Source organism: Zonotrichia leucophrys, chromosome 9, assembly GCF_028769735.1.
Source record: "Zonotrichia leucophrys gambelii isolate GWCS_2022_RI chromosome 9, RI_Zleu_2.0, whole genome shotgun sequence".
In the NCBI taxonomy this organism is placed as follows: Eukaryota; Metazoa; Chordata; class Aves; order Passeriformes; family Passerellidae; genus Zonotrichia; species Zonotrichia leucophrys.
Genome location: NC_088179.1, coordinates 4,545,521 through 4,560,876, shown reverse-complemented (window position 1 = coordinate 4,560,876; position 15,356 = coordinate 4,545,521). Strand labels below are relative to the sequence as shown.

Genomic DNA, 15,356 nt, shown 5'->3' with positions numbered 1-15,356 from the left:
GTCTGGAGAGTTCAAAGATAAGGAGTAAGTGGTTATCATGAGCAAAAAAAAAAACCCAAGAATGGATCTTTCTTAAAAGTTTAAGGAAAGCAAATCACCATCACTGGGGAATCAGGTGATGCTGATTCACCCTCCATTTCCAAAGCCTGCACTTGGCAGAGGAACGTGACCAACAGGTTCATGGACTTCCTGAAAAACAATCCAGCCTCAGCTGCCCCTGCTGGCTCTGCTCCGTGCTGGGCTGTGCAGCAGCAGGCACCAGTGGGGGTGGCTCAGAGTTTTACAAAGATATGAGCATGGATCTTCAGGAAAAACAGTCAAAAGAGGGTCTGAAATTCGCAGCAGTTAGAGGCAGGCAGGATACTGTCCTCACTCTCTGGATCTTCACATTACTGAGAGGGAGGTGAGGCCCTGGCACAGAAGCTGTAGCTTCCCCTGCATCCCTGGAAGTGTCCAAGGCCAGGTTGGATGGGGCTTGGAGCAACCTGGGATAGGGGAAGGTGTCCCTACCCATGGCAGGGGGTGGAATGAGGTGGGCTCTTCCAACCCCAACCATTCTGGGATTCTGTGACATTTTACATTTAAAGGCAAACTATGCAGTGTTGAGACATTTAAAAGTGAAATCAGATGTCAGACATACAACTGTGGTTTACCTGCAGTGAAAAGGATCCCTGTCAAGAGTATCCCAGCTGATGGGATGCAGTACTTCTGCTCAGGAAATGAATGATTATGTGTTGACAGACAGACAGCTGCCAGACTGGGAAAGAAACTGTTCCTCTTGCTGAGATATTGCTCATACTGTTGGTTCACCCACAGCCTGGGTGACTCTGATTCACACAATGGTGAGCACAAAAGTAACAACTGGAGACCTGACCAGAGGGAGAAACAGTGAAACAGCTCCTGAAAGAAAAAATTGAAAATTAATTCTGTGGGAAACTGCTTGGAGAAGTGTGTGTCTAACATACCATGGAGTGAGGGAATGGGGAGAGCTTGGAGAAGTGTGGGATGCTGCACTGGCCTGGAAAATCAAACCCACAGAGTGACAGCTCCAAAATGTCATTTTCTGTAAATGCCTGAATAGCAGAAATTATGTTTCACATAGAACCACACTTGCAGAGAATTGGGAATGCTGGAGCTTCTACTGCATGGCTTCCAATTATGTTCTGTGTGCTAATGACAGGAATTTGAAAAGCTTTCTGGTAAAGAATGGGGATGTGGTTTGTGTGTACACTAGTCAGAGGTAGAGGTCACTGACTTAGTGGTAACTTCACTTACACTAAAGGGAAAAGTGTTCAGAGGTCATGATGGAAATGAAAACAGGAGGTTTAATCCATTCTTCCTCTTTTCATTCCAAACTTAGATCAAGAGGCAGCAGCACTCAGTCTATCAGAATTCACTTACAGCTGTGGGAATTCAGTGTGGTATAACTGAGCAGACATTTTTAGATTCAAAACTGGCAAATGCTGAACTGTTTGTTGGAGGTGCTTAAAAATACAGAAGATTAATTTACAGACAGGCAATAAAAACAATGTTTGAGAGACAAAACTGGTCAAATAGTAAAACATTGGACTGAAGGCTGCTGAGGAACTGCTGCTGCAGAGAGTAGCATTAGTGATGAGATCTTAGATAACTTCACTCTTACTTGCAGAGGAGGAAGTTGGAGAATGGGCTGTGAGGAAGCTTATTTACCATGATAAAAAGCTGCAAACCAGCAATTCACCGGGCAGAACACTCATTATCTGACAGCCCAGCTCTGAAAGTCACTCATAGCAAACCCCAACTCACCTCAGTTTCTGCTCTTGCTCTCTGTGCTGACAGATTCAATCCAATTATGACACATCAATCCTTCCAGCTCTTCTCAACTCCCTACATTTCTACATGTCACCAGCTTAGTTTTCCAATTAAAGTTCTATTTTTGTCCCAAAATTCTTGCTGAAGCGAGAGGAGTCCTACACCAGAAAGAGGAACTTCACCAGGCTGCAGAGGAAGCCTCTAGCCCCAGGAAACAACAGAAAATCGTTAGACAAGGATCTGCACAATCGGCCAGACAATGAATTAAGGTCGGGGATACTTAGTAAAATATGCCACTGTTGAAGTCTTTATTTTCTCCTCATTCAGGTCAGCTGCAGACAGAATCCAAAGAAAGGTTTGGTTTGGTGAAAGGGGAGGCAGGGAGAGGGAGGAACTGCTGATAGGAAAAAATGGCATTTTTGGTCCATCTCTTATGACAGGCATTAAAATACCATGGGATACATGTCAAAGAATGGAAGAATATTGGAAGGGTTTTCTTTTTGGCTTTTTATCTTTTAATGTCATCACCAGCTGCTGTGTATTTTGTCCTTACAGAAGCAGTGGAGCAAACTAGGAATGAAAGAAGGAAAAATCTGTAGGTAATAATATTTGCTGATAGTGTAATTATTGTTAGCTGATACAGCCTGAAGTTTTGCCAGTAAAATAAAAAGAAAAATCACAAAAAATTCTGTAAGGAGTAGATGATGCTCTGCTAGTAAATCACTATTGACTACATAGTACTGAGATGTTCAGTACTTAGGAAGGAACTTTGAATTATTTACATTAGCTCTCAGATCCTCAGGATTCTCAATAACACACCTCGATGTCAATCAGGTAAAAGGAAAATGTGGAGAAAACTATGTTTATAAAAACCACCCACAGTGACAGAAGCCCAGCACACCCTGTATCTCCAGGAAAGAGAGAAATGGTACAAAAATAAATCCTGGCATTCCCTTGTACCTTGTCTCAATACAGCAAGTTCTTTTAAACCAGGCAGCTTTCTTCAGCAAAAGTGGAGTGGCTTACAGCTCAAAGCCTCATCTTTATAATTTACAGTTTTAAATAGGAGAAACCACAACAGATACCAAATAATGAAAAAGCAGTTAATAAATACAAGCTATGAAGTAGTTTTTATCACAGTCATTCCATGGAAGGACAGTCCTATTAAAAAAACCACTGCGGGTGGCTTGTTTATTATTTGTATAATTTTTAACCAGACAAGTAATGGTAAGTTCTGCTCAATGTTAAATGAAAATGGTTCAAAAGACATTACAAATAAAAGCATAAATCACCTCAAAATGTGCTAGAGAAAAACCCATGACACTGCTAATGCATATGGTTGAGAGCCACAGATATATCTACATACTAATTTTGCAGCTGTTTTTGGAGATGTCAGGATCTTTGCACCAGGAAATAGCCAAAAAGAAGTAACAACAAACTTTGACTTTTAGTGTTGTTTGCTCTCACAAACCATGGGAGGACCCCCAGAACGGGGTCTGAAGCTGTTCACAATGCAATGCCACGGCAGAAAGCCCCAAATCCTTCTGAAATTCCCTTACTGTTGTTTTCCACCGCCCAGAGTAGAAAGCAGGCTGCTGTCCCTGGAGGCTCGGTTCGCTCAGCTGGACTCCAGCCTGCAGAGCCTGGAGCTCGAGTTTGACCGGCAGGAGGAGATGCTGGAGGAGGACCTGAGGCGGGAAGTGCCCTGGGCACCTGCGGCCAGGTGAGCTCGGCCAGGGAACACACCGGGAAAAACGCCAATCACTTGGGTTTAACATTTTAATAGTAATAAAATGGTTATAAAAATAGTAATATGAGTAGTAATAATTTGGATTAGGACAATATGAGACAATGAAAACAAAGAGTTACGGATGTCTGGATACCTTTTTCTGGGCAAAATAAGCTCGAATAGGACCCACGTTAATAGAGGATTAACCTTAAAAACAATAACCTGTTGCATATTCATACATGTGTAAAAAATGCATGTATTTTATTTTTGCCTTTTCGCAAATATTAAAATGAATATTATATATGTTGTGTTAGAAAGCAATGCTGTGCTAATTCTCTTAAGTACTGTGTTAAATATAGTTTAAAGTTATAAAAAAATGTTAAAATAGAAACTATGCTATGTAAGGTACTTTTTTAAAGAAAGGACTCGCAGCGAGATAGCAGCCACAGGACACCTGAATCTTTCAGAGAAAAAGAAATAATTGCCTTCTTATGAGAAGAAACAAACTTCTTCCCACCTTGAAGGCACTGTTAAGATTCAGAGGGAGAAGCTGACAATGACCAGACAGAATCCTGTATTTGAATGGAATTTCTGCATCATGTATGAGGTGTATGAATATGCAACAGGTTATTGTTTTTAAGGATTAATCCTCTGTTAATGTGTGTCCTTTTTCGGGCTTGTGCTGCCCAGAAAAAGGTACCCAGACTGTCTGTAATTCTTTGTTTTTATTGTCTCATATTGTCCTAATTCAATTTGTCCAAATTATTATTACTCTAATTGTATCGCTATTTTTATAACCATTTTATTACTATTAAACTTTTAAAATTTTAAAAACAAGTGATTGGCGTTTTTCACACATCTCATACATGATGCATAAATTCCATTCAAACAAAGGATTCTGTCAGGTCAGTGTCAACTTCTTCTGAATCCTGACGGCTCTTCAGGACTGAGGGAGGCAGGAAGAAGTTAATTTCTTCTGATAAGAGAGCAATAAATTCTCTTTCTCTGAAAGATTCAGGTGTCCAGTGGCTGCTATCTCGCTGCGAGTCCTTTCTTTTAAAAAAAAGTATCTTCCATAGCATAGTTTCTATTTTAACATTATGTTACAGCCTAGAAGTATAGCTAACACACTACTTAAGAGAATTAACACAGCATCACTTTCTAACATAACACATCTAATATTCATTTTAATATTTGCAGAAAGCCAATCATAAAATACGCATTTTTCACAAAACCAAGGACCAAAGGCAGGGAGCAGAGCCCGGCTCCAAGCCCGCCCGGCCTTGGGCACTGCCAGGCCCGGGGTGGCCGCGGTGTCCCGGGCTGGGCACGGCTCCGCGGGCCAGGCTGTGCCAGGCCTGAGCCCCCTCCCAGGGAAGGATTCATCCCTGCCATCCCGCCTAACGCTGCCCTCTGGCTGTGGGAAGCCATTCCCGCCCGACCTATCACAACAGCCTTCCCTCTGAGGGCTGTGTCTCCCAGCAGGCTCGGCGGAGCAGGCGGCAGAGCAGAAGGAGGAGACAGAAGAAGAGGAGGAGAAGAAGGAAGGAGGAAAGGAGAAGGAGGAGAAGCGGGAGGAGGAGGAGGCGGAGCCGGAGCCGTGAGGCGGGCGGCGGGAACAGCTCCTGAGTGAGGGGCGGGGCGCAGCGCAGCCGCCATTGCGGGAGCCGCGGCCTTTGGCGGCCTCCGGAGCGGTGGGTGCCGAGTCCGCGCTGGGACCCTCAGGGGCTGGGGGTGACGGGCCCGCAGGGGGAACAGGGACCCCTTTTCCGTGGGCACCGACCTCCTGCGGGTTGGTTTTTTTTTGTCAATAAAAATAGCGGAAATCATAAAACTCGCCTTAACGTGTATTTGTCTCCATGGAGAGTTCTCTGTGAGGTATGGCAGCCTTTTTTTTTCCAAAGGCCTCCTGTCTTTGAAGCTGCCTGTTTAAGAAGCTTGTAGCTTAAATATCAGTGGGTTTTTTATTTTGCTGTATGTGTCTTTGTTTTCTCTCCTACAGTATTGCTGGGCCAAGTGGAAAAATCGCGTGAGGAGACAGATGACCCCCACAGTTTCAAGTCATACAAGAAGGTGCTGAAGTTTTAATTCTTCATTTATCTTAAGAAAAAAAAGGAATTTTAGCTTTGTAGTCATACCTTAAGCCAGCAAATGAATGAGGAAGAAGCTGCTCTGCTCTGGGGCATTTCACCTTCAGAATAAGCTATAAGCAAGCTTGTGCCAAAAGCAGCTCTCAAAGGATGTGCATATACTGAAAAAATGAGTGAATGGAAGGTGAAGGTAACTGGAATAACACATCCAGCACCTCTTATCATAGATAGGGAGAAGAGGGGAGTAACAGTATATGTGCATATACTGAAAAAATGAGTGAATGGAAGGTGAAGGTAAATGGAGTAACAAATCCAGCGCCTCTTACCATAGGTAGGGAGAAGAGGGGAGTAACAGAGGTGGCTGGAAGAACGCTCACCTTCTTTTTCCCCCTCTCCTTGCTATTCCCAAAGCATCTGTTTCAGCTCAAAGGAAAGTGCAGTAGGAAAACTTGGTACAGTTTTTCTATGACTTCTGTAAAGCTCTGCTTCTTCCTCAGGAATCTCTCAGGCCCTGAGAAAAGCAACCACTTAAGCAGGCTTCTTAAGCTTCCACTAACATTTTCCTGAAGTAGCTGTAAAACATTTTCTATTTTCCTTTATATTTTACTTCCCATAAGGAACCTAAATGTTTCTTTTTGCTTTCAGGCCCTGATGTTGTCCTAGTGCTGTTCCTCTACCTCGAGCCAGCATGTCGAAGAAATCCAAAGCCCCGCTGTCCTTGTCCGACTGCCTGTGCCAGATTTGCATGGAGATCTTTGTGGAGCCTGTCACGCTGCCATGCAGCCATACCCTGTGCAACTCCTGCTTCCAGATGACAGTGGAAAAGGCCAGCCTTTCTTGCCCCTTCTGTCGGCGTCGGGTTTCTTCCTGGGCACGCTACAACACCCGCAGGAACACTCTGATCAACTGGGAGCTCTGGGAGAAGATTCAGAAGGATTACCCGGAGGAGTGCGAGCGCAGGATGAACGGGCAGGATTTGGATGAGGAAAGTAAGTGAAGTGTCACTTGTCCTGGCATGTCTCTGCTTTGTCACAGGAATTGCTGTGGGTGGCTTCAGAGCTGTGGATAGAGAGGTGTGTTACTGCTGGCAGAGACAGAGCTCTCCTGCAAAAGGGGCAGGAGAGAGGTGGGCAATGCCTTGATTTGTAGCACAGAAGATAAAAATTACGTTGGTGATTTCAGTGGGTATTTGTTCATGCCTTTCGTGTGGGCTATCAGTGCCTGGCCTTGTTCGTTGCTCATTTGCAACTGTAGCATCTGCAAGCAGAGTGTTTGAGTCTGTGGGTGTGTTTCTTTATCACTGTCAAGTGAGTGAAGTGGTTAAAAGATTGTCAGGTGTTAGTTTGGTTGAAATTCCAGAGGGTTCAGTCAATGCAAGAATCTGTGAGCTGAAAGATGTGGTGTCAGAGAGAAGGAAGTGAGATCTGATTACCTTTTTGAAGGAGGATTTTGGGGTTTATGATGTTGCAAGCGCCCTTGGCGGACGTTTTGATAGGTTGGCCTTAGGGAAATGTGTTCCACAAAGAGAGTGAAATACACAAATTATGGTCAGGGTACCAACAGAGAATGAATGAGAGAATGGTTTGGGTTGGGTGAGACCTTTCCACGCTGGTCTTGGACACTTCCAGGGGTGGGGCAGCCACAGTTTCTCTGGGAGACTTGTTCCATTGTATTTGCTTTTTATACAGTGCTTGGGAAACACTGCCTGTTCCTGTCACTCTGTAACACCACACTTCTCTACTGTGTAAACTTTATTCCTTGGTGTTTTTTGCTTTATTCCTTCCTTTTTTCAATCACACCACTTGATTTAAGTCAAATCATTCCCATGACAGGGGAATGATGAATCCTTTGTTGTTGTGGTTAAAATCCTTTGTTGTTGTTGAAACCCTTTGTTGCTGACTGTCATGACTTTGTGTTTGTTGACTTTGGTTTTTTCCTCTCCTTCCTAGTCTGTGTCCCCAAGCCACAGCACCAGCTGAGCAAGCCTGGGGAGCTGAGGCAGGAATATGAAGCAGAGATTAGTAAGGTAAGTCTAAAAATATGTTTAAAAAGCATAAATGCTTTGTATCCAGTTATTTGAATTGTTCCTACAAACAGCTGTAATTTTATTTAATAATAAAGATACTTAAAAGGGCACTGCAGCTGCAAGGACATACTGGTCACTCCTGAATCATGAATTAAATTGGTGGAAGAGATTTATTTGTATTTGACATGAGGTGATCTATATATTTGACATTCTTGATCTATACCTCTTACCTCATCTCTCAGTCAATGTACATAAAAGTAGCAAATGTAGAAATTTGAAACTATTTGGACTTTGGTTTTATATTTGTCTTCTTGATTTCCCTCCAAGTAAGAGACTGCAACTAGATAACTTTCAGTAATGAACACAGAGCATTTTCTCTGTTCTTTGTTCACTCTGTTACCTTTGCATATTTGAAAATCATGAAAAGATTTTTTAAAATTCTCCATTTTGGCCTATTTAAGGATTCTTCCTCCAATTCAGACACAGTAGAATTAAGATTTAGAGCTGGAATGTGTGGGAATGCACCTTTCCCTGAGAGCCCCTTGCTGGTGATTACAGGATCACATGGAGCAGAGGACTGGGGGGAATTTCCAAAGAAAGCTTTATTCTTGAAGTGCTTTGCTCTCCTTGTGGAGTTGCTGGTAACTGATCTCTCAGCATGTCTGCTGTAAGAAAGGCAGATGTAAAATTCCTGGCCTGCTGCTTTGGGTTTTGCATGTTTCAAGAGAGCAGCACTCTTCTAAAAGAGAGATGTGCTGTCTTTGGGATATGTAATGATAAAAGCAGGTTGAGCAAATGCTGTGGGACAGCTGGCATTCAGCCTTAGACAGAATTCTGATCCCACTTTCTCTGTACAACTTGGAGATCTTAGCTTTGTTATTAACACTTTGAGAAGGTGAACAATGGAGTTTAACCTTGCAGGTTAACCGTATAATCTTACAGAAACCAAAAAGTTTAACGCTGTGGTCAAACCCAAGGCTCCACACACAGCACCCATGTGATCCTTACATCTTTGAGGCTCCTGCAATGAAATGCTGCTGAATTTTGTGAACAGTGAGTGGTTCAAGTTTAAGCAGTGTCAGCTGAGAGGTCCTGGTGTAAAGTGTGGCCCTGCAGTGGGGATAACCTGGTGGATTTTTTCAAACACCTGCTGTAGGTGGAGGCAGAAAGGCGAGCACACGAGCAGGAGGAGAACAAAGCCAGTGAGGAGTACATCCAGAGGCTGCTGGCTGAGGAGGAGGAGGAGCACAGGCTGGCAGAAGAGAGAAGGAAGGAGATGGAGAAGCAGCTGAAGCAGGATGAAGAGCTGGCCTGGCAGCTCAGTAACAGCCTGGTGAGTTAGGATTGAGTGCGACAGCAGCAAATATCAGTATAGTGCAAGCAACTTGGACTTCTCAGAGCAAATGTTAAAATTTGGAATAGTTCAAATTTATTTTAGTTGTAGTTGAAAGCTGTTGTCACCCCCCATTAATTTTTGAAGCCTGTCTAATATGCACTTGAAATCCAGCATCCACCATGTGTGCTGCATGTTTTCATTGTGAAACATTTTAAAACATTGATTTTTTGCTGTATGCTTCCTTTTCCTCATCTTCTTTAAAATCCTTCTTTGGAAGAAATGAGTATGTGTAACCCATACATACAGTGAAAATGTACCTTACATTTTGGGGGGTTTTTTTTGTTTTATTAATTTGTTTTGCTTAGTTGAATTTTTGCTGCCCAATGATGAAACCTGTGTTCTTATTTGAGCAAAGCCTCCTGTCCCTCAGTGTTAGATCCAGGAAGGTGTAAGGAGCAGGTAACATTTCTTTTTCTGTAACCATCTGTAACTCTCAGTTCTAGAATTCTTTGGACAACAGTAACAGATTCTGCATCAAAACCCAAGTAGTTCCTTGAGGTTTCTGCAGTTTGTGTTGTGTTTTGCTTTACCTAATGCTATTTTTACTTGGCTGGAAGAATGAAGATCCTGAGGGACACGTGCCTGGCAGCCCATCACCAGCACACAGCCTCTCCCTTCAGACATCCCCACTGCTCCTGAGCAAGGCAAAGAACAAACCAAGCAACTCTGGAGACATTCAGAAGTAAGGGATTCAGCCAAGTGTTTCTTTAATTATTAGCCTTTTTCAGTGTCTCTCTGCCCCATTTGCTTCTTTAAAATGCTGTAGGCCAGCTTCTTGAGATAATTTGGGACAAATGTGAAAATTTTGAAGTTTAAAACATTTCCTCATAGGAGGAGAAGGGAAACACTTGCCTTCTTGTTGTTTTTTGTCAGAATGAGCCTGAAGACTTGAATCATGCAAAGAACTGACAATTCAAGGATAAAATATTTATCCTTTTTTTCTTTTTAAGGTATCTGTCTCCAAAGAATTCCAGTATGTTGGGATCAGCATTGTTCTCCAGTACCACAAAAAGAGGAGGGAGCAACTCTATCTCTGGGGTAACAGGAATCATTTTGTTACAAATCTCACAGTTGGCAATTATGGGATATTTTCCCCTTGCCTGTAGGGTTCCAGTCCTCTATTCCCCTTGCACATTGGCACTGGGCAGGTTATACTGCCTTTTTTAAGCTACTTTTGGTATTCATGATTGGCAATTCTGGAGCCTGCTGGAGGAGGGTGCACCCTGATTTACATCATTCCATGGCTGTCTGATCATTCCTGTAAGGCCTCCAAAGATGATGAGCAGGCTTGCACATTTAGTCTGAATCACTGATAAAAGGAAAATGCTGTAGAGGTTTCAGTCTTTTAGCTGGGATTCTGCATTATTATTAGTTATTTCAAATATTTTCATTATTATTAAGCAGTTAGGTATTTTTTAAAAAGAGAAGTATCTGAGTTGCTGTCCCAGAGCACTCAGGCAATGCAGCCATGAGAAGTGTTTGGGCTTTTGATAAATTTACTTCATTAGTGGTGTCTCTGTTTTCTTCAGGAGACCAACAGCAATGAAGGCAGCAGTTCTGCAGGGCAGGATGAGCAAGAGGAAATGCCAACCCTGTCTCCACAGCTGACCAGTGTAAATAAAGATTCTGCAGCTAAGGATTCATTTTTGGAATCGTGCATGAACTATTTCAGTGCCTCAGCTTCAGGTGAAACTGCCACAAAGCAGGAAGAAGCACCAGGACCAAATGGTTTAGAAGATGGAGTTCCAGATGCACTTCATGGAACCACAGAAGGGGAAGGGTCTAGGACAGTTCTTCTTAGATCCAATGGAGATGATGATGGAATTGAGTCAGACAGTGGCAATTTGACACATGAACAAAGGGTAAACCTTGAAGAGGCTGATGAGACTTGTACCTCTGGTCAGTTAGGAATGAATTGTGTGATGTCTGACAGCCAGACCGTGTTGCCTGGTCTGGGGAAGGAGGCTGGACACTCAAATGCAGAGACACCAGAAAGGCCACAGAACTCTAGGGAGACCCCCAAAAGGAAGCTATTGGAAGCCCCAGCTGATGCCATGATTGACTTGGACATGCTTGATAAGAGGAGAAGAACCTTTTCAGAAAATGCAGAAGACCAAGGAGAGCAGATGGATGATTTTAACTTGCAGACACAAAGAGCCTTTGAGCAGGAGTTCTATGAGAGGCGCAGGCAGGAGGAGCAGGACAGGCTCTTGGCCCTGCAGCTGCAGAAGGAGCTGGACAAGGAGGAGAGGACACTGAACAGGCAGAAGGGCTCTCCTGACGAGTATCTGCTTCGTACCAAACCACCTCCTCGCTCTGGGAAAGACTCTGCTGCCAGGAAGGGAAGCTCCAAGGGGACAAAAGACTCAAAGGGATCAAAAAGTCAGGCTGAAACCAATCACCACAAATCTAGGAAAGGTTCCTGCAATGAAAACTGGCAGTCACCTGCCAGGGTCCGGGTGAAATCCCCCAGCATCAAGGAAGGAAAGGTTTTGAATTGTGTGGTTAATACCAGTGACACAAATGATATTTGTTCACTGCCTAAGAACAAGCAAAAGACAATCCTGCAGATGTTTAAAAGCCCTGTTGCAGAGTAGATCAGAGCCATGGATGCTTGGTGGAGTGGGAATGGGAACTGTGGTGATGTTCTCCTGTGCTGGCCAAGCTTCCCTATGCAGTTTTGAGTGGTTGCCTTGGAGGGGAACCACTTTGGGCAGCAGTTCTGTGAGTTCTGAGAAGTTTTAGCAGCATACACCGCCAGAATGTAACATTTTTTAATTGTTCCTTTCTTGAATTATTGTTTTTTTGCACTTGCAGCACTTCTTGCAGAAATGGGAGCATTTCTTATTTTCTAACTTGCATTTACATGGTGTGCAGTGTGAATACTGGTAGTGTTGGAAAGCAATAAGTGATGGTCTGATCTGGAAATGAGAGTCCAAAGGCTTTGATGGAAAAAATGCACATTCCATGGAGGAAACAAATGAAAAACGAGTCTGTGTTCCCAGCTGGCTGTCAGCTGCAAGGTTGAAGCTTCCCTCACACAAGCACTGTTCTGTACATTGAAGCACCTTGCTGGAATTGCATTGTTGGCACACGCACTGACAGGAGTGTGAGCAGACAGCCACTCTTTCCCTCTCAATGTTGACCCTCCCTTCAACAAAAAGGAAACAAACAGATCATTCTCCACTGCCAAAGCCAAGGATCTTCCATGGATGCCAAGGCTGTAGGCTCCCATTCACCTCTGCTCACAGAGATCCCTCCTGCAGGTCCCATTTTCCCTGTTAAGAACAAGATACTTTGTTTTCTTGTTGTTAATGTCCTGTTAATGATACATATGAATGTACAATGGTGTTCCTATACTTTATGCAGTTTAATTTTCATACTCAAACTGGTTTGAGTGTGATTAAAACAATATTCCAAAGCCAGTTGTGATGGAGAAAGTTAAAAGGGAAAGAAGCAACTGAAGACTGGAGTTGTCAGTAATGACATAGCTGAATTAGAAATTCACATAACTGCCTTGCCTGGCTGTAACTGTTCCCCTCCATTTTTAGAGGCACTACTAAATACTGTTCCTGTTGGTTTTAAAACTAAAATAACTCAAAAAAATTTTTAATTTAAACATGGAGGTGCTGAGGCCTGTAGGAAGTTGAGGCTGGGGAAGAGGCAACCAGATCCTACTATGCAGAGGAAGTTTTCTTGCTAATTGTTTCATCTGTTTTATGAAGCCATATTTTGGCTTTTCTTTGCTTCTTTGGAGCTACTTTTGCACTGTCTGTGTTTGAAATGGAGCCAAGTGCCAGCTGCAGTCCTGAAGGGTTTGTGTTAATCATCAAAGTCAGCAGATGTTTGAGTTCTGTCCATTTTTTGAACACCGTTGATGACTTTAATTCTGTTCTAGGACATTCATGCCAGACTTGTTTCTTCAGCAGCATCTTCTGATGGTTTAAGTTTTAAACAAGTTTTATGGAAAGCATGACCAGCACACTGAGCCAAAAATATGATTGTTGGGATTTTTTTTTCCTTAGGGCCTGCACATCTCTTATCATTGGTATCTTATCATTGGTAGGCTCCTCATAAATAAATAAATATTTGTTCTGTTCAGAGATGTTTTTTGAGAAAGTTAAAACAGGTGGCCAGTGGCAAATCCTTTGCTTTTTCTCCTGTTGCCTCAGCCATTGTTCTGGAAGCTTTCCTTCAAAATGGGTCTGTTTTTCCTTAATCTTTAACACAGTTGGGATTATTTTCTGATTTACCCATGATGTCAAAAAAAAAAATAATTAAAGGGTTTTTTTTTAAGGCAGAGCTACTGACTGTTTCCATGCTGGTGACTCTCAGCCTGTCCAGTCAGGGTAAGCCTGTAAAAAAACAATCCCCATTTTCAAAGCTGAATGCAAAACAAAACAGGACTAAAAATTTAAAGATTGATTGTTAGACAAAACAAATCTTAACTGCAAAATGTACAAAATCTGTCACCTATAGCAGCAGCCTTATCTGAGGTGAGATGCTGCAAGCCCCCAAATGATCCCATTCCTCACTATATCCATGGCACAATAATGCTCACCAGGCATAATTTGGCTTCTTCTTTTAGATCTTCATTATTAGAGGTGGAATTTGGCTGAGTGGATTTTGGTTGTACCAACAGCTTGTTTCTGACCCTGTGGTCTGGAAGCTTTGAAGGAGGTGAAATCAATTTTGTTTACTGGTGAAGCAGGAGTGTATTTGAGATTGCTGGGCTGTAACAGTTCACTGCTGCTCACCTGCCTTCAGCCCTGGTGATTAATTTGTCTTGTTTGTGAACAAGTTCAGCTCATCCAACTGCCAGGAAAAACAAACCAAGTGCCAAAACCCCAAATACTTCACAGGCTTGGTTGCCTCTCTGAGCGCCAGAGCTGCTGTGGAGGCAATAAGAGAGGGAGCAGATGGACCTGTTTCCATGGCAGTGAGGTAATAAATTATTAGAATTTTAGGGAAATCTCGGCTTTCTGTGGTACTCAGAGTTGACAAGTGTTACTGGCAAGGTGTTCAGCAGCAAGGCAGTCACATTCCTGCTGTGTCTGGAAACTGGAAGGGAGTAAAACATTCCTTTCCTGACATTCCTTCAGGTGGCCTGGGGATCAGAAACACCTGGTACAGTAGGTGGGGACAAATTCAAGGGTTTCCTATTCTGGCTTTGTGACAGTGATGGCAGGGGTGCCCTGTGGGTGCAGATGAGCTGTTCCTTGACTACCTCAGGTGCTGCCCCACAGAATCCCAGGATGGGTCAGGCTGGAAGGTGTCAGTGTGTCCATCTGCTCCATCAGGGCCATGCCAGAGCCCATGGCACACATTGTGCCCAGACAGCTCAGGGATATCCCCAGTGAGGAGACTCCACACCCTCTCTGGGCTCTGTTCAGGGCTCAGGCACTGCCCAGGAAAGTTCTTCCTCATGCCCAGGTGGAGCTGCCTGGGCTCAGTCCCTGCCCGTGGCTCCGGTGCCATTGCCGGGCCTGGAGCAGAGCCCGGCCCTGCTCTGCCCCTCCCTGCAGCCAGGGCCAGCCAGGGCTGAGGGCCCCTCTCAGCTGGGGCTCCTCTCCAGGCTGGGCAGCCCTGGCTCCCTCAGCCTTGACTGGGCACCCACATGCTCCAGGCCCTTCAGCATCTCCACAGCCTCTGCAGTCCCGGCTCCCTCAGCCTTGACTGGGCACCCACATGCCCCGGGCCCTTCAGCATCTCCACAGCCTCCCCTAGACCTGCTCCAGCAGCTCCATGTGTCTCATCTCCTGAGGCACCCAGAGCTGGACACGGCACTGCCAGGGCTGCACAGAGGGACAGGATCAGTCCCTGACCTGCTGACAGTGCTCGTCCCAGTGTCCCCAGGCTACCAGGACACTCTGCCGCCTCGGGGACAGCTGGTTGCTTATTGGAACCTCCATGTCCTTCACCACAGCGCTGCTGTCCAGCGGGTCACCCCCGGCCTGTGCCAGTGATCCGGGCTGTTCCTGGGTGTCCCCCTGCTCACAGCACCCGGCCCGCGGCCTGCCCAGCCCCTCGCCGCGCCACGGGCCCCTGTGATGGGGTAAATCCGCCTGGGAGCCCGGGTGCGTGTCCTGGGAGTGCCGCTCCGCCTCTCAGGGCCGGGTGCCCCGTTGGAAGCGGCGGGTGGGGAATTCCGGGGGCATTCCCAGGGAAAGCCGCGGAGGCGGCGGGGGGGGTGGAAAGAAAGGAGGGCGTTGCCACGGCAACTCCCGCCTGCCGCGCGATCGGAGGGGCGTGGCTTGTTACCACGGCAACCGAGCCCCCCCCTCCGGCCCCTCGGTCGGCGGCGGGCGGGGGAAGGGGCGCGCG

The 15,356-nt window shown here is 44.9% G+C and overlaps 1 protein-coding gene across 3 annotated transcripts; it reads left to right on the top strand.

Annotated features, from left to right (window-relative positions):
* Positions 1-5,084: 5,084 nt before the first annotated feature.
* RNF168 (ring finger protein 168) lies at positions 5,085-14,982 on the top strand. 3 transcript variants are annotated; one of them, XM_064721347.1, is made up of 8 exons: positions 5,085-5,214; positions 5,523-5,593; positions 6,256-6,599; positions 7,560-7,636; positions 8,793-8,969; positions 9,590-9,714; positions 9,983-10,070; positions 10,562-14,982. In XM_064721347.1, the coding sequence occupies exons 3-8, from the start codon at positions 6,299-6,301 to the stop codon at positions 11,627-11,629; spliced, it is 1,836 nt and encodes a 611-aa protein (XP_064577417.1). In that variant the 5' UTR covers positions 5,085-5,214; positions 5,523-5,593; positions 6,256-6,298; the 3' UTR covers positions 11,630-14,982. The 3 variants fall into 3 exon arrangements, with proteins under 3 accessions (XP_064577417.1, XP_064577419.1, XP_064577418.1); XM_064721349.1 differs by having other exon boundaries at positions 5,178-5,312; XM_064721348.1 differs by lacking the exon at positions 5,085-5,214 and adding an exon at positions 5,234-5,398.
* Positions 14,983-15,356: the final 374 nt, after the last annotated feature.